The 19,892-nt window shown below is 38.7% G+C and overlaps 1 protein-coding gene across 2 annotated transcripts in view; it reads right to left on the bottom strand.

Annotated features, from left to right (window-relative positions):
• The window catches only part of SKAP2 (src kinase associated phosphoprotein 2), a 118,682-nt gene extending 99,358 nt beyond the window's left edge, over window positions 1–19,324 (bottom strand). The window contains exons 1-3 of one of the 2 annotated variants that reach the window (XM_021538198.4): window positions 19,100–19,324; window positions 9,074–9,179; window positions 7,146–7,171 (exon numbers count right to left, since the gene is read on the bottom strand). In XM_021538198.4, coding sequence (XP_021393873.2) covers window positions 7,146–7,171; window positions 9,074–9,179; window positions 19,100–19,148 — 181 coding nt within the window. In that variant the 5' untranslated portion in view covers window positions 19,149–19,324. The remainder of the gene's footprint in view (window positions 1–7,145; window positions 7,172–9,073; window positions 9,180–19,099) is intronic. The other variant, XM_085568245.1, reaches the window with a different exon arrangement.
• Window positions 19,325–19,892: the final 568 nt, after the last annotated feature.

The following is a 19,892-nucleotide window of genomic DNA, read 5'->3' on the forward strand; positions in this document are numbered from 1 at the left end:
CCTAAAGAAGGCTTGAAGACTTCCATGAAAAAAGCCCTCACTGAGAAAGACACTCAGAACCACAATATAAATACTATGTCATACAATACTACATTTAGGTATCCACACTTTACATGAAAATGTGGAGAGTAGGTGGCAGACTCTAGATAGTGGTACAAGTAACCTGCACTCATGCAAGACTAGATTAAACCAAAAAAAAAAACCTCCATTTACTATTTTAGAGTAAAGAAAAATAGTAGCAAATAAATAATAGTTTTCATCAATTTATATTTTACACAGAAAAATACAATTCTTAAATAAACTAATTTGTACAGAAGAACTGCAGCATTTCAATAAGAAAGCTGACTCATTATGCTCTGGAATTTTAACAGGCAACATTTCACAATGTGTTTATGTAATGGCATAAAAGAAGGACTACTTTCTGGTATCAATCTTGGGGGTTTTGTCTCCTACTTCTAGCAGGATTAAAAGATATCTTAGGACTGTATGTTGTTAATATATATTATATATTGGTCTGACAGTTCACAAAGAGGCTTCCCGTTGATCCTATGCTGTCTCCTGCATTCCCACTCAGAGCAATCTCTGCCCTTTCTCCACTTTACATGCTCCTCCATCAATGTGTTGCTTTGAAGTTTAAACTCCACCTATGGAGTAAGAGCAGTCAGAATTGCATTTGAAGCTCCATGTGTTACTCCTTGACCAGTCAGAGGAGTCAGTGTTGAGCAGCACAAACCATTCTCCTTCAGGTGCCAAGTATCTAAAAATACACCCAAAAAGCATCAATAAATTAAAGAAAAGCATTCAACTTGCACTTATGTAATAGAAAACCAAACTACAAAGCAACAATGGGCATCAGGTAAATGTATTCAATACAATTTGCAGGCATAATTGAAAGCTTTGCTGCCTAATCAAACATCTAAAAGCAAAGCATGCTCAAACAAAATGTCTATAGACTCATTAGTTGGCAGCCATTCCATTACAATCACACATAATGTCAGCAGTGCTTTGAACCCATGCCAATGACAACAGCATAAATTTTGCATCTCATTTCTATGGTCATAAAATTAATGACCAGTTTAAAAATACTTCTTTGCAAAAGTTACTGCCTAAAGAAATGACATGGCTGTGTCCCTGTTATGCAGTCACAAGTTTAATTATGGAGTTGATGCTCATTAATATAGTTTCTTGTTTCCCCAGAATAGCATGATTTATCTGGAAGTTGGGGAGAAAAATAGAATAATTAAAGGTAGATATTTAACAGTCACAATAACAAAAATATGTACATGAACTGACCCTATTCTCCAGTTTCTGCAACTTAAACTGATCTCCTACAGGTTTGATAGAAGAATCAATATGTTATGATGTCTTTAAAAAAAATACAATGTCATTCCTTATTAAATGCTACGTTTTCCATTACAGCTTATTTATTGATTCAGGAAATAATGCATACCAAAGGGTAAGTTTACCACATTAGGAATGGAGCATAAAACAAACTCTCTTCATTGTAACAAGGGCTGTACTTCAGTTCCTACCCCTTGTTCTGAAGGCTTCCAACAAATTTAGTTGGTACAATATAATGAACAGGACCATATTACATTGTAAGAATCCAGCTTTTAAAAAATCCAGACATTTTTCCCCCAAGAATTCATTTTCTTCTGCAACACTGAGCTTATAACAATGAATTCCTAAGCATTAAAGACACTGTTTCCACCACTTTACTCTAAAAAAGAGCAAGCAAGATATTTCAGCCAATGCCTCTGAAAGAAACTTGCTAACTCACATCCTCAGATAACTAAACACTTTCAATTTATTTCTAAAGATATCTAGACAGAATGATGCATTAAAACTGCTCAAGTATAAGAGAAATAAAACAACTCAGGAAAATAAAAAGACATATAGGTCAAACCACCTTGCTTCTTGCCATTTCAGAAGGTCCCAAGTCACAGCAGGTTGAAATCAGTTCGTCCTGTCCAATTTCTGCTGCATTAAGAACTCATGAAACACAGGACTGGATGAAGCCATCAAGGAGACCAAGCAAGGTTCTCACTATTCAGTTTTTCATAAGAACAAGTAGACAAAGCTGCTTTCAGGCTGGCAGGGGTATACTTTAGCTCCTTGATAGGAGCATCCTGTATTTTTAAGATGCTACTGACCCAATCTACCAGTCACCCTGCAAGACTGGATTCTTCTGACAATCAATTTTTCAATGCATGCTTTGCCATGCAGTCTGCTCTAATATACTCATTCCTGAAGGGCTTTCTAGGATCCCCTATTAACATGATGATTTTTAATGGCTTGTTTTGTAAAGGTCAAGTAGAAACTCTTTAGCAGCTACTTCTTAAAACAATACCAAAACAACATTAAGTTTGCAAGCAAATGTGCTTCAAAGCAAGAAAAGCAACTGCAACTTTTGCTTGTTGAGTTGCCTCTCATTCTGACAATGCATATCAGGCCAAAACCATTTTGTGCTGCACTGGGGGACGTATGTCATGTTACTTGAAATTGCACTTGGTGCAAACACTTCACAGATAACAGCTGTGTGTTAAGGGACAACACAGTGACCTGCCTACAGTGAAATCTCCCAGACTTCTGGGATAGAGTGGTATTTGGCACACTTTTAATGTATTTGATAGTCTCTCCAGAAATACATCATGATGATCCTTAAAGAACTGGGTAACAACTAAGCCATATCTTTCCTATTTATGGTTAAATACTAACAATGTATTTATGTTCTTGACTAAAAAGTTCAAGTGTGTTAAAATATAGAACTCATGTGCACATGCAGCTCTGGTGACCACAAGATACTGACTCCCTTTCTCAAGTCCAAAGAGACTTCTACTTGCTGCCATTTCCTGAAAAAGAGTGTACAGAGGGGAAAAAAGAATAAAAAGGAAATACAACCTCAGTACGAAAAAGGAAAAGAAAAAAAATACAAAAATCAAATCCTTTGCATATAGAGATATTCTAACAGTTTGACTATTTCCAGGAAGCAGAGGTCTCAGGCTCCAGACACACTCTGCTCTGCCAAGAGTCAGAAGCATCTGAGTCAGCTGAAGGTTTCCTACAGGTGCTCCCCATAATTACATAGTGAATAACACCAGTGGTGTAGAAACACAGATTTACCCTCTATTGCATTACAGTGAAATAAAAACAAAAGTGGACCATCATCAGTTTTTATCAGAGTGAGAAATGCTAGTTAGAAAATGTCATGTCATACTTTTCTGCATAATTTAGTGCTGCAGATCAGACACGAGGTGCAATGAGCACTTTCTGGAGAACTGGTTCTGCAAATTCCCATAGTATGACTAGATTTGGCTAGTGCTTCTGGTGTCTCACTTTCAACACTGAGCCAAAATATTTTGTGAAAAGTGAATAAAAATATCTCTTTTACTAAAATAAATGAATAGAACAGATGGCAAGTGAACTTCAAACACAAATACAGTTTCTAGAGCATAGGGTGCTTCTGCCAACTTTAGCACTATTTTTAGCATAAATTTAAAACAAGATTCTTTTAACTAAATATTTTGGCAGTCACAGTATTGATTCAATTAATCTCAAAACAGAGAAATGCCAAAAACAGTATTAAGTCAGAATCTTTGTCAAAGTTGAGACTTTTATATGCTTAGTGGAATATGTCTTATAAAAAAATGAACCCAATTTGTATAAAAATTACCTTTGTTTTCAAGAGTTTTCCCAATTCTAAGATCTAGAATAGGTCTCTGAGTGCAACTACAGCTTTTTAGTTTTGCTTAAACTGCTTAGATAAACAGTCAAATATTTCAAATTCAAAGAAAAAAAGGCAGCAGTGTCTAAGGGAAAGACATTTATACAGAGCTTTTCAATTTAAGAATAAAATAAATACAATAAATGTCTAATAACTTTAAAAAATAAAACCTGATAAAAGACCAGTGGACTGGATATAATTGTACATTTTCGGTCATAAGAACAACATGGACTTTCTTTATCCATAAATTAACAACACACTTAACTGTAAAAGTCAGTGTTAAATCAAGCAACACATCCTCCACAAGAATTAAATATTTTCCCATACAATTAATTTTGTGTCCTTCACTTGCACATGTACCCACTTCTCCTAAAAAGCTTCATTTTATTTCAGTCTATATAGACACAAAAGATGCTTTTGTCAGTGCACTTAATGACCTGACAGACAACATGAGAAGGCTTCTTTCTAGGAAGATTCAAGAAAGTCCTCAAATTCATCAATCTGGTTGCAAAGAAATATGTATGCACTTTCTGAGAGAGATGCAAATGGGTGATCATAGTTTTAAGGAGCCTGGTTCTACTTGCACATGCTCTTCAATTTTTTTTTATTGTTATTCTTTTACACCTCCTTGTTTTATCCTTATGGATAGGCAAGATTCTGTATGCTATTGGCCAAAGCCCATAAAACAAGAGTTTACAAATAACTTAGTTAAAAACATTCAGTGATGAAAGAGAGTGGAGTGGACAGTATGCCCATAACTCATCCTTGTGGAACAACTCACAAGCTGGAGGAGATGCTGTTTGAGAGAGCAGAGTCAAGTATCATTATGTCCTACAGGAAGTATATGAATTCTGAAAATGTTAGTCCACTTCTTTCAGCCTCCAAAAATACTTCTGGATGCCTCTGAAAGGATGACAGGTCACAGCTCACAAGATTCTTGAAAACAGCTGATATAGTATAACTACTATATCATGATAACATACCATGACAGCATGTACCATTCTTCACCTACCCTTTCAGCTACAACAGAGATCATTTTATTTACATTTTTAAAATGTAAATATGTAAATAAATGACTGCTACTACAAAAGCAAGAACAGCAAATATGGAGTTTAAATCCACACAGGAGTTTTTATTCTTGCTAGCTTGCTTCAGGGTAGTTTCCAAATTCCTGCTCCCACCCCTCCTTTTTTTCCTAAAAGATATTATCCTTTTTTCACCTTATACCTTGACATCTTTCTTCTTTCTCTGGAGGGGGTGGAACTGACCATCACAGCCTTCTGAGTTTTCAATACTTTCCAAATTTTCCATTTTTCAAATGTCTAGGTGTGCAGAGAGGTATGAAAATGAGCACAAAAGTTGACCTCCATCAGCTGCTGCCACTGCTTTGTTACACTAGGAGCTGGCCAAGAATTTGACTGCTTATCTCCATGTGAGTCCTTTGTTCCACACCTACAAAAGTCACACCTAATTTGTACAGTCCTAAAGTAATAACAACAACCAAATAAAGTTTAGCACAGACTTCTTGAACTCTGGACATTACACCAACAACTCATCCACTGATTCACATTCCCGCAAATAACTTGCAAGTAAATGCAGGCTCCTATTTCTTGTAAGTTTTTTATACTCTTGCAAGCAGCAAATGCACAATAATTTGGAGAAATGCATCCTTGCTTGCAGAAAACAATGGTATAACTTTCCGTTTATTGAAAAATACTGAAAACTAAGGAGTGAGTGTTCACAAGCCTCAGCATTTTTACATAGTTCTACAACCTGAACCAGGCATACATCACAATAATTTTTTAAAAGGCAATATATCCTGCTTAAGAATCAAATGAACTCTAATAAAAAGAATAAGACTGAACATAATTTTCACAGAATCACAGCAAGTTATGCAGTAACAATTACAGACTATACAAATCAAATCATCCATTTTGCTAGAGATAATGAAATCTCATTTTTGTTAATAATTTGTTGAACTAGAAAAGAAATTCTGAATCAAATTACCAGTGAAGAAAGTAAATAGACTAGAATTTTCTTGACCTTCAAATTACACAAAGCAGTAAATGCAAACTCTGCTTTTTGTAGGCTACTCTCACACTTTTTACAGAGTCTGAGCCTCAGGAAGTTATTAAATCTTCAAAAACATGCTCTCTCAAAGATAGGTTTGATGAAACAACCACCCCACCTAATTTTATGTTAGTAATTTTCTTAATAAAATAACACTTTACTTTCCCTCACTCAGTTCTGTTGGACAGTGAGAAGAAAAGGAAAACTACATTTTATCTTCTGTAACAGTGTTGAGTTGCAATATAAAACAATAGCAAATTACTGTAATGCAATTTTTAAACAATCACATAGTTGGAGTTTACAGAATCTTGGCAATCTTGAATCTTTGGGAAGTTTCAAGTTGCACTGTCCCTTTCAATTGAACTCTTATGGCGGCATAACTTGATTTAAACATCATAAGAAATGTATGAACTTGTTGTGCCTTGCTACATTATTTGCCTAATATAACTTACATATTTTCACTTTTTCAGGAGGCACGCTGCAGCTTACACATTTGAACCTCCTTGTCCAGAAACAGACAATTCTTCAACCACTGTAAAAAGTGAAGCTTTGCATAGGCTTTTTTGACCTCGCACTGTGACCCTCATACCAGCATCCACAGGCTATAGGTCATGACCTCAAGAATTAGCATCATGGAAATAAGAGCCCTTCCAGGTTTAGTTACAGAACAGAACACTGTAGCAACAAACCCCTCAGTCTTCTCTAAACTGAACTCTGCAGTTTTGTTTAAACTCCACTAGAAGACAATAGATAACCCACACTTCAGTTTTCATTACTCGTACACTAAATCATCTCCTCTCCAGCTAAAGGTCTGAGCTCCTGCTGCACTATGAAAACATTCATTCAGTGTGGATCGAAAGCCAATATCATATTGCCACGAGATGATCCTATTAAAAGGTTAAAGAAACATCACTATGGAATTGAAGACTTTTGCAACGTTAAGAAAAAATGCTGAAATAAGTAATCTCTGCTAAAATTTTATCTCCTAAGCAGGCTACTTTGCATTCACTTCCTCTAGGGGAAAAAAAAAACGCACATCACATGGTCTTTCGCAAGGCTGCACTCTTGCTAACAAAGCTCCATTTATACTAAATTTATAACAAATAAGCTCCATAACGAGCTCCATTATATATTAAATCCTGAGCTGCATTTCTAGCCGGATCTTTCCATCAGCGAGCGCTCCGTGCTGGGATCGCCGCCGGCAGCAGCCGCGGTGGGTGCGCGGCGCGGGCGCTCGGGCGGCTGTTCCCCGGCAGCCGCAGCAGGGGGCGCCAGTCCCCTCGGCCTCGGGCGGCCGCGGCAGTGGGAAAACAGCGCGGCGGGAGCGGCGGGGAAAGGGCACGGGACTCACCTTTCTCCGGGAACTCTTCAGGATAGCTGCAGAAAAAGAAGAAGAAACATCATAAAGCAATGCACGCTTGCAAACCCACGGCACGAGGACATGGCACAGAACAGCAACCAGTGTTCAACAAGTTTCGTGGTCGAAACTCAGCGCTGCAAGTTTTCCTTGAAAATTCTGAAGTCTTTATCTTTGCCTTGAAGTATTTATTCTGTGTTCCTTTTGCCTTTGCAGCTGACAGAATCCCCAGTCACTTCAAGAAAGACTTGAACAAAACCAAATCCAGACTGAGCAGCCTTTTCTAGTAACATGCATCTGCTAAAGCATCTTGAGGTATAAAAACACAAAAGCATCTATAATTTTAGTAAACCTTCTAAATGTTAACAAATTTCAAAAATTTTTGTGAGCAAGTAGAACCATTAAACATATTTTGAAATAAACTAGTAGTTCAATTGGAAATGAAAGAAAATAAAATCAAAAATAGTGGGTATAGCTACAGTAAATTTACAGAAATCCAAATGAAAATGTATTCATAATTAACCAGAAAGATAGAAGTTAAAGCTTGCCTAAATAAGAATTCCTTTTCAAATAAAGCAGATCTCAACTTATACAATGCCTAGAAAACCAAAAGAAAATTTATCATCCCAGAGGGGAAACATACTTTCATATACTGTTTCTTCAGAGCTAAACCTTGGCATTTCAGAAACTAAAATATCACAGAATGCAGTTTGATGATATAAACTATCAGGACAGAGTTATGTAGAACGTCATTCAAGAAGCATTCATGGGCTAAGAACTAACTGGTAAATAAAATGCAGCTGCCAAGATCATCTTTAACAATAAGCAGTAGTAAGGATATCAGTTTAGTCAATATGGAGATGTTGGCAAGAAACAAGCAGAAGAGAAAGGAATGGTCTAGAGATAAGAAACTGAGAAATGCAAACAGAGATAAAAGGCCAGATCTAAGAAATCCAGTGTAGCAAGTGGCAGTAATAGACACAGCCCAACACGTGGGATGTTAAAATCAAAAAAGACTACAATGTGTATGCATTTTGTAGCCTGCATGAAAAGCAAAGCACTGTTAACAGTGAATAATATTACAGGAAATGAGGAAGGCATTAGAAATTGAAATAAGATGTGAAACCATGGGGTCACATAAATGAATAGTAAAAGATTCAGTGTCAATATGCTCATAAATGCATATCCCTCTCTTTGATATTTCTTCATCCAAAAAAGCATCAGTCAGTCAAGAAAAAAATCAATAGCATCGTATCTGCAAGTCATCCATATAGTCACAGTTAACTCAATAACACAGAATAGAAAACACAGGAAAGAAAAATTAAATAGATAAAATACTACTTTCTTAAAAGAGAGTTATGAGAGAGAGCTAATTCCCTAAGCATTTACAGCCTGAATGAAAAGAACACAAAACTTCAAATACAAGACCTTAGGACACTTCTCATGCCTCCCTCCAGTTAGCACCCTCACCAGACGACTGTGCTGTCCTTGAAATTATAAATAAGTTGCAGGTGCAGAAGCATGCCATCAGTGAAATGCTCAAGAGATAACACACAGCTGTCTTACACCAGCTGAGTATGGTGATAGGAAGCTAATTCATATCCTCAATACATTATATTTCTCATATTTTGATATATCTTACCAAAGCAGAGGTGAAGGCAAGCTCTGCCCCAACAAGTTTGCAATCAGGTTTCAGAAGATTAAGCAATTCAAACACAACAAACCATTCTGATCCCATTTCTTACTAAATTGCAGCAGCTTTGAGAAGACAAGACTTGAATCCATACAGATTTTTTTAAAATATCATGACCTATACAAATTTCTTAATTGTTAATAAGTTAATGTTTATTAAAAGAGTGCATAAAACTTTAAGATATCAGTAAGTGACTTTCTAACATAGTAAAGCTATGAAGTTCACTTACCTTGCCTTAATATCCTTTATCTTCTTAAGAAGAACTTCCCTCTTTTCTTTCGCTTTCTTGGATAGATTTTCTCCTTTTAGTTCTTGGGAAACAAATGTTTCAACATCTAAATAAAGAAGAAAATAAATACACCTCAAAAAAAGACAAAATACTGCTGTAATGAGCTTGTCCTGATACTACTGTGAAAAAAATAAGAAAATTATTTTCAGCCCTACTCACAGCATAGTTAGCAGACATTTTCGATTCTAAATGGGATACATTTGTTCTCTATCTACTTATGCTTAGCACAGCAAATCCTATGGTGACATTTGATTCTTGCTCACTTAATTATGCTACATAAGTCCTAATAAATTGCAGTCCTATAACAATTACTTTCCATCACCTAAAGTAAAAGACAAAGCTAAAACATGGAAATAGCCTTTATGCATATATTACTGCCATGTTATTTCAGAAGATCAAGTTGCAAAGATGGTTGTGTAATTTATTATTTCAGCAGTAACACTTACGCAGATACTAATATAGCTCACTTACTGGTTACAGTATTTTCAAGTGTTCTCACAATGCCTCTAAAATCAGATTGACTAAAGAGTCATATCCAAAGCAATCCTGAAAACAATTAGGTAAGCAAATTAACCACATCAAAGGAGTCAAGCTCAACAGTGTACTTTAAATTAATAACACCTCCACTTGCAGAATCACAAACTAAGGCTCTAGCCGGCACTCTAATTCTTATTCAGATGACACTTTTATATAACCATGCAGAAACAAACCATTCTATAAAAGCTACTAGAGTTCTTTTAATATAGTAAATGTCCATTCCATAGGATAAAAAGAATGCAATGTATTGAATTTGTAACTCCCCCAGTAGTATGTTTTCCTTACTGACCAAACAATGGCAAAAAACACTTGAAGTTTCTTATAGTTATCAACCAACATACAATTATCCCCAAAACAGAAAAGGAGAAATACAACCAAAAAGTCCTGCTTGTTAACAAAAACATCTCACCTGTATGGGTAACAATTGCTCATTGAATAAGAGAAAGCATTTGTGGGTAACAAAACATGTTCTCACAGTGCCTGCTCACCCCATAGACACACACAGAGAAACATATATATACCTTGGCTCTCTTTGCATAGATACAAATGCATATGGAGAGTACTATTTTAATCCTATAACTTTTCCAGTCAGATGACACATTCCATTTTAACACAAGAACATAAACAACAGCCAATTAAGTACACAACTGTCTACGTTTACATGAATAAGAGTTTACATGAATATTTGCCACAGATTTCCTAAATGAAAAACTTAATTACGTCCTTTTTTCTTTATAAAACAGAAACATACCACCTTTTGTATTACAGGATGCAAGAAAACAAGTCAAAAGTTACCCTTTAAGAACACTAGCACAGCTGTTACAAAAGTGTTCTTCTTTACAAATAATTCACTAGATTTTTATTTAAATGTTTAGATTACTATAAAAAAAGAATATTTTTGCCACACTCGATGAGGACAGTATTTTAGAGTTCTGAAGAATGACATTGATCCTCCTCTCTCCATAAGACAGAATCTTCCACATTACATTTTCCAAAGCAATCCTGAATGGGGAAGACCTTCACTCAGTTCTGTGGCATTCCTTCTTTAAAAGGACAGAAGGAAAGGCACTTAACATGTTTTAATGCATCCTCCAGACATACCCCCAACAGCCTCTATGCTGCACACCAAGAATGCCTACAGGGATTTTTTCCAAATTCAAAGAAAAAGTACACATCTTCGTAAATTCCAATGATTGGAATTGCCAATCAAGCTGGCAGAGAAGAACCCATAGAACCCAATGACATTGACAAACTACAAAACTAAGATCAAAAAACAGATACTTTTACTACTCAGAGCAAAAACCAAAACAATTCAAAACAAATCAACAATTCTTCTTTCAGTGAAACCTAACAGGATTTTCTAGTACAAAACAAGCTTTCACTTGAATAGGGACAGCATAATTAAATTTTTATTTTTCCATACTTTTATCTATTTATTTTAAAAATTAGATAGCAGCTTCAAAGTTCTACCCAGGCACCAACATGCAAAACTTTAGAGGAATTAGTCATGTTTATAGAGCAGGAGCAACACTTGCATGGTAACCTTTAGACACTAATCACAAAACATGGATTCAGAGATCTTAATTTAAACTCAGTGGGCTTCTTTACCTCTTGGAAAAGCTCAGCCCAGGTGAGAATTATGGCGTCTCAGATTCTGTCTATCAAAGCTTTATTCAAATAGAAATGATGAAATAACACAATTAAGGAGTATGTGGGGAAGAGAAACCAAGTTGATTATTATAAAAAAGGATTACCACTTCTGTCTTAAAATACACCGTGGATACAAAAATTTCAGGACTAACTATATTGCTGAAATATTTTGTTGTTGTACAGAAAACCTTGCACTTCAAAAGCAGAAATGATAGAGAATTTTCAACCAGAAGAACAGGGAAGAAGTAGATGCTCCATTTACTCTCAGTATATGTAGAGTTGGAGGAGAGAGGCAGAAAGTAGCAGTTACAGAGGGCATCCCTGGGATGGTTTCCCTCTCACATGAGTATGTGAAACAAGTTCTCCAAGCTTAGGTGTACCCACAGTCAGGGTGCACTGTTTTCATCACGGAATACTATTACTTCCATATGTCCAGAGATACCATATGGCTTGATTCATCACAACCCCAAAACACAAAGACAGATCTGACATACATATGATGCTAAAGAAGCAGTTTACTTGAAAATTACATCTTACTGTATCATATATATTTCTTATCTACTCACAGTTACACAGTATGTTATATATCTTGTTTTAATCTACTGTTGTAAATCCATCCAGGACGTACCAGATGCGGAAGATGAGTAACATCCTAAGCTTTTCTGGACAAGAAGCCAGCAAGTCATCTAAGTTATGATCACCTCTTCACTTCCTGTACTTCCACACTGTAGAGGAATATGGACTGCCTTAACATAAGGAAATGTTCCTGTAATTTCTCTGACCTTCCACAAAGTGATTTATGTAGGAATTAGACCAGAACTTGGAACTTCAGTACGGCAGATCCAAGTTTAATACAGTAAACTTCAAAGAGAAGCAGCAAAATGTATCCATTTCTCATCACTATTCTAGTCACGTACTTGCTCTGCGCTCTCCAGGATGACCCACAACTTGGTCTCCTGTACTAATTTAATGCTACTCAGAAAACAAAAATACTCCTCAAAAGCACTTCAGTGTAGACCTGTTTCATGCTTCAGCAGCAGCTGATTCATCAAGGAATTTTAAAAGGAATAAAAGAAATTCCAGAAAGAAAACCTCTTTTCAGATTTCTGGTCTAAAAGCACTTTAATTAATCAGTTACCCCAAAGCAAAAAAAAAAAAAAACAAACAAACAAACAAAAAAAAACACCCAAATGACATATTCCTAGAAATTTTTCCTAATGAATTGAACAGCTATTTACTATCATACATTGCAGACATTTACCTCTTCCCACTGAAATTATGAAAATAAAAAAATAATTTTTAAAACACCAAAACAAATAAAGAGAAACAAAGAAAAGAAACATACACAGTGGAAACCTACTTAACACCTCTTTTCTTAAGCTTGTGTGTTAGACTGCTTGATAGTTCAAATGCCCATACCTGTTTCTTAAAGCTCATGATGTTAAATTTGCTTGCACCATATCCCAGAGAAATTATTTGCCTGCAGGAACCAACAAAAGCTGCCAAACTGAAAGATACAATTGATACAGATCACCCACAAATTGCTCTGCCAATAGAGGTTACAAACTGACCAAAAAGGAAAGTCACACCTCAGTCCAGATCTGTCCACTTCAACCCGCTCATACAGTTCAACGCTTAAGTGCCAGTTCACAGAACAGTCAAAAGCTAAAAGCCATTGTAATTTCATCTTCATCTACAGTCCTTTTACAAGGAGAAAAGCTAAAATTTATTTTGCATTTCATTGTTAAAACAGTTTATGGTTCTCTTTACTTCAATGATTATAAACAGAAAACACAGAAAGATTTTAATTGTTTCAAAGTCTTTGGAGCGATTTTCTTTAATGAAGGCTGGAACTACACAGATGGAATTTTTCAAGAACATTGTAAATTTCTAGCCCAAAGCAAGCACTGTGTTAAAGACTGCTAAGCATAACAATTCATAGCACGTTTGTTGTTTACAGGATTTAATATTGTAAATGTAAGTCACACCTAATAAACAAACATACTTAGGACAGAACTACCTCAATTTTTTATCAGGGTGGGCCAAACAGATTCCCACAGAGGCACTCAAAGATTATATGCCGGGTCATTCTTCATCCCTTTCTCCAGCAGATAACCAAAATGTTATCCAATCACATTATCAAGAAGTTAATCACTCCATCATGGATACATCAACTGATGAGTTGACACCATTCAAATGACAAGAATCAGAAAGTGGCAATGAGATAGGAACATCTCCACACACACAGCAGGGCCCCTGGCCCAAGGAGAAAGCAGGCTGGTTTGGAGGCTGGACACACGCATCATATGAGCAGGGACATTCCAGGGGATAACCTGGCAGTTGTACTGCTGCTCGCACAAGAAGGCAACAGCAGCTCAGCAGAGCAATTCCTGCAGCCACCAGCCTTTGCTCTCCTCTATCTCAAGGACCCAGAGAGCCAGCAGCCAGCTGCCAGCCAGAGAATTTGGGGCGGCAGGCCAGAGAATTTTGGGAGATAGCTGCAAGCTAGACACATTTATTACACACATACTGTCCAAATGTGACCAATATTAAACAGATTGCCATGTATCTTTCAGCTTTACGCAGGATGGCATCAGAAAGCAATTAATTAATTTGATTTCAAAGTTGTCATGAGATTCATTAATAGGGAAAAAGCCTGAAGACAAACTGTCAAGAATAGATGTCACTGCCTGTTCTCTTAAATAAAGAAACATTAGAGGATTTTGCTTCTGCTCTCCCTCTGACTTCACAACTATATTTTAAAGTCTCTCCAGAGTTTGCTAAACTGCCTTTTAAATATATATACACTTAATCAGAAACAGAACACATGATGTAAAATAAAAGTGACTGAACTTCAAGACATCTAAAAATACCACATTTATCCAGCCTAACAAGAAGGTGAGCATTCCTTTCAGTGCAAAGTCCTGCAAAGGACTGCCTTTAAAAACTGCTGTACCTTAAATCCCCAGAAGCAAGGTTATGCTGCTGTGTTGACACATACAAAGTAAGTATCATGAAAAATATTGACGCTTAACAGTTTCATTAGTGATTTTAAAAGTAGAAGTATACACAGATTGCTAAGACTCTTCAAATGAAGTAAATTGATAAGGCATGTCTTTTAAAATATTAAAAAATAAAAATTTTAATCAAGGACTATATATATATAGCCATATATCTATCTCTAATCTCATTGGATGAGTAGTTGAGCATCTTCTCTCTACATTAGAGGTGAGAAAAGAAGAAGCTGTAACATATTAAGCATATAATGAAAAAAACCCACACCAATACAAATCATGATCAAGTTACAAAGTGATTCCAAATGAACTATAATAAAAAATGTTAAGGATTAACCTAAAGATTTACACTGTATGCCACATTATGCTGTGTCTATTGTGGTTTGTTGACATATGATTATGAAAGAAACGTAAACCCAGTCAGATGAGAAAGATAGACTCCATATTAATTGAAAAAGACAAACTAAGTGAATAATGAGTATATAAAAAATAGCCTATGCCATTTTTATCACCCATATATGACACTTATTCCCGAATTTATGGCAGAGACAATTGAACTATGTTTCAAATCACTGGAGGTTATTTCTTACCGGGAGTCCCTCTGTGCATTTTTTTCACCTCGCTGTTTCTAATCTTACTACATTACTATAGAAACACATACATACTACCAAAGCTGTAAATACATGTCTACTTAAAAGATGTCTACAATAATCCCCCTGGTTTATCTTGTACAGATGGACTCTTCAGCAAGAACTGGCATTTGTTAAAGCCCTGGAAATATGGAAATAATACTTTTTAAAAATAGTGAAGTTTTAAACAGTGTGCTTTCAAATTTAAACCAATCAATAAGAAGAGCCACACTGTACCCAGAAGGTTTTTTCTATGACAGGCATGTACGGAGGAAGTTCAGGAACAGCTGACATGGAAAATGAAAATGGACAGTTTGTTTTTTTGGGGATTGGGGTAAATATAACCAGAATAGTCCAAAAATAAAAGGTAAGCAACTCATGCACTGGATCCAATGTCTTGTAGATTTCTTGCCTTGCCCTTTTCTGCAAGCTATTTCCAAGATGCAACTAAACAAGCAGGTAAACAGTATTACTTTGAAGAAAAAAATAAGAGGAATTACACAGAAAAAGGCGATTTGGACAATAAAACTAAGTATTTAAGCAAACTGATGACTGAAGAAACCAGTCTGGTTTACATTACAGAAGAAATAATATGCCTTTGGGGGAAGAAGCAGCCTTCAAATGCCTCCTCAGCTAGGAACAAACCAAAACTTACTAAGGAAAAATAGATGTGAGCAGACCTCCAACAATCTATGTAACAAGCAACAATCTGAGGGGATAAAAAGAGAGAAACATTCCAGTTTGCCAAACACCCACCAAAAAAAAAAATCATATAAACACAACACAGGATGCCTTTTCAAAAGAAGAAAAGGCAGAGCAGGGCTGGGCTTCCTTCACTGAATTCCACTGTCTAAAGCATCATCTGAAAGCACAGGGACATGGGTGGGGAATTAATAAGTTACATACACTACCACACACCTCTGAGGTGTAAAGAGGGAGATAAGACAGCAACAAACTTACTTTCTCCTCCTACAGGAGTTCAACGCATTACCAGAGGACCCTGTTTCTGTCTCCAGTGTTTCCGTCCTACCACTTGAACAAGTCAAAGAAGACAGGATGGGATTGTGCAACCCCAATAATCCTCTGCAATAAGTCTATTGCCACACTGACCTTTCCCCTTCAACTTTACAGAAACGGCTTCCTCCTGTTTCCTACTAATGCAGTTAGCCCCAAGCTCAAGCTGTGCTTCTGCCTGGAACATTTCAGCGCCACTGATATGCAACTATAATGACCCTGCCAGCATGTGTGACAGAATTTGTTTTTGTGTTAAAGATATAATATTGTTTAAGTTCAAAGTAAAGCACTCGCAAGTCAGAAAATTTCCCGTGCAACTTTAATTCATCCCCTGGTGTGTTTATTCCCATTATCGCCATGTTTAACTACAGGAGCACTTAGTATGTTTTCCAGTAGGATCCCTACTTGTTCAGCATGGTGGGTGGACATACTCCAAACCATCAATCAAGGGTAAGTAGGGATAAGGAAATCCATATGACCGTTCCTCCACTCATTGCAAAAGTTGGAAATCATAGGCAAAAAGGCCAAGACAAGGAGGAAGAGCAGAAGAGCACAGCATTTATGAGATTTTGCACCTGTGAGGGCCTCTGCTAAGTGAACACCAGACTAAAATACAGTGCTTGTCACTACCCATTAGCTGCACGTTCTCAACTGAACCTGATATGAAGAAGTGCCCAGCACTTGTAATGGCCACTAACATAGACATCCAACTTATATTATTATCTGGAGAAACCAGCACAGCATGGAGGCAGGTGAATTTGAATTCTAATTCTGTTCTACTATTGATTATTTTTTGCTACCCCAATCACATCTTGTTTACTATACTAATTTTACCAATGGGGAAACAATACTCCCTCATCTCAAAGAGGTGCTGGATCAATAACTGTGAACCATTAAAATAATACATTAAGAAGGACCCTCAAAGAAGAGCATGCAGAAATTAACATCTACTAACAAAGACCACAGTCTTTGTAGTATGTAACAGTTGTTTGATTAATAGTAAAGATATTACAGAGCTTCCTTCCCTCCTCCATTACCATACATCTTCACTACAGGAATAGTGTGAGCAAAAAAAAAAAAAGAAGCCTATAAAAGATTGTGAGATCCTACACATATCAGTCAAAGAACTGCTCATATAGTTTACTGGATGGCAGTTTACTGGATTACTCTCATTTCTAACTTTCATGCACTCGACTGATAACCCTAAAAAAGACAGTTTAAAACAAACTGTAAAAGGTAATGCCATTATTTATTTTTCAAAAATAAGCAGGTTATTTAATTTTAACATTGTATAAACTTACAAGATTAACCTTGAAGGTAACAATTAAAAGTTGCAAACTATTAGTTACATGTAGTAATAATAAAACAAATATTTAAAGATTATTGGTAAATCATTCTATTGTCTTCTTAACTTCAGTTCCATAGACAGCACAAAAAGAAACGAGAAAAGCTAAAGCTGAACATACTCTACAAACATTAGATACCTGTACATAACTTAGCCTGCTGCTCACAGCAATTCTGAAAGTACATTACATCTTGAGGAAAATTAGATGTTCTTGGTTTCACTTCAAAATACAAACTTCTGTGTCTTTTTTTCCATGGAGGACTGGATAAAGATGAGGAGAAGGAAGGAAGGACAAGTTGTGTACATGAGGTACCATGACTGAGGAAGAAATCACAATCTTAAATGATCCCATCTGCATCACATCTTTTCCCTCAAAAAAAGTTTCTAAAGTGCTTAAAATTGAAACTAGCACCAAAACAAACATATATGCTCCACATCTGACCATGAGTTCCAGAATTCAGTATTGCCACAGAAAATACCAAGATTTAGAAAGGCTCTCTAAGGGTAATATTTATTTTTATGAATTATTAAGAATCTAGTCCATCATATGAATATATGAGAAGCTTTCCTTTTTTTTCTTTTCTGGTGGCCTTCCACGCAAACTTTAACTACAGATGGTATGATATGCAAGTAACATAGTTAGAAACTGCAGTTAGGAAACACTTCAGACAGGAGATGTGGTGAAAGCAGTATGTTTCAAGCTCTTACAATCAAAGTGTTAAAAAAAAAAATAATCTGTGAAGGTGATGAGCTGCACTAGACTCTGGCAGGTGCCCAGCCATGTAACTGAGTGCTTGGCCACAGAAGGAAGATTTCAAAAAGTATGTGTAATTTGAATGGCAAAGTCAGAGCTACAGAAGTTCCTGTGGCAGAAACAGTTCTCAGAAGAGTCACAGTGAAATTAAAGTGGTTTCAGGATACCAAACTTTTCAATAAAGATACCAGAAAAGCCAACCTTTAAGTATACCATTTGTTTTAATTAACAACAAAAAAAAAAAAAAAAAAAAAAAAAAAAAAAAAAGCCACCACGAGTTCTTTAAGGTAAAAGATATCCACTCGTAATCGGAATTCCGTACTAACACTACAACCTTTCACGGTGAGAAATCATCCCATTCCTACGCTCCAACGCATCCCGAAAGCGCGGACAGTCACGGTCAGAGGTGTATGCCTGATGTGACAATACCCCAGCAATTTAGCAACATTTCGTCCGCTCCTCAGCAGTTCAGCGGGGAAGTTCACTACTTTTTTTCGGCTGAAGCGGGCAGCCTGCCCTGCCAGCACACCCCGAGGGCAGAGACTTCCTCCGGATGGCTCCGCGGTCCCCCGGCGGTCACACGCCCCGCACGCGTGTCCACGGGAGCCCCGGACGCCTCACCCCGGTTGGCGTCCGCAGCCCCGACCGCGCCCGCCCGGGGGTGTCGGGTCCCGGGCACGGACGGGGGCTGCGGAACCCAGGCGGGAGGGGGGCCCGGCCCGCTCCTTCCTCCCCGCGGGCAAGCGAGCCGGAGCGCTGCGGCTCCCACGGCCGGGCACGGGGGGAGGAAGTAGCCGGCAGGAGGAACTAGGGAGAGGAAGGGAGGGCGAGAACCCCCGAATCCGTGCGCTGGAAGTGATCGCCCAGCGCCCGCCGAGGAGCGCCCCGCCGCTGCCGCGGCTCCGGGGGCCGCTGCCCCCGCACGCCCCGGCTCCCCCGGCCCGTCACACCCCCTCCGGCCCGCCCCCCTCGGCCTCCCCTCCGCCCGCCCCCCGGGAAGGAAGCCCTCCCTCCTGCTCTCACCTGCCAAGAGGCTGCAGACGTCCCCGGGGACGCCGGGAGCGTCGGACATGGTGCGTGCGGCGGGGGCGGCCGGGGACACCCGGCGGGCGGGGCTCGAGGGCTCAGACCGGCCCGGCCCCGGCGGCGAGGAAGCGGAGGCCACGCCCCCGGCCGGAGCGGCACGGCCGCGAGCCGCGGGGGGCGGCGTCTATCACCACCGGAGCGCGGTTTCCCCACGGGGGCGGTGCTTCGGCGCCTTGGGGCGGGGTTTCGTGCTTCGGGGCGGAGCTTCCCGCCGGCTCGCTGCCCCGCCGCGCCTCAGCGCCGCGCCTGCGCTTCATGCGCTGTGCCCCCGTGGGTATGGCCCGCCGTGAGGGCGGCGCCGCTGCCGGCGGCCATCCCGCCTGAGGGCAGCCCGCCCCCGCGCCAGAAACAAACGTGGCGCTCGGCGCTGCCTCCCTCCGCTCCTTCCGCCCCGAAGGGCAGGAGAAGTTGGCTGTTGGATAAGAAGGACCCGAGGCCACTGTCTGATTGACCCATTGCCCACTAAACCAGGGCCTGGCGTCCCCCCCATCCTCCCACAGGGGCGGGCAGGGCTGGATCGATGGGTGTGCAGGGTGGTACTTTGGGGATTTAATTTCTTCCAGACGTCTTTCCATCTTTCTTTCAGAGCGCGGTGCCGACGTTGTCCCACTCGGCTTTCTGTTATTACCAGTGCCAGGGTTTAGGATGGCAGACAGCCACAGCCTACAGCCCGGCCTCGTGCCTATGCCAATGTCCCAATGGTTGCAGCTGGCAAAATCAAGCCGTGGAA

This window comes from Lonchura striata, chromosome 2 (genome assembly GCF_050655825.1).
Source record: "Lonchura striata isolate lonStrDom1 chromosome 2, ASM5065582v1, whole genome shotgun sequence".
NCBI lineage: Eukaryota > Metazoa > Chordata > Aves > Passeriformes > Estrildidae > Lonchura > Lonchura striata.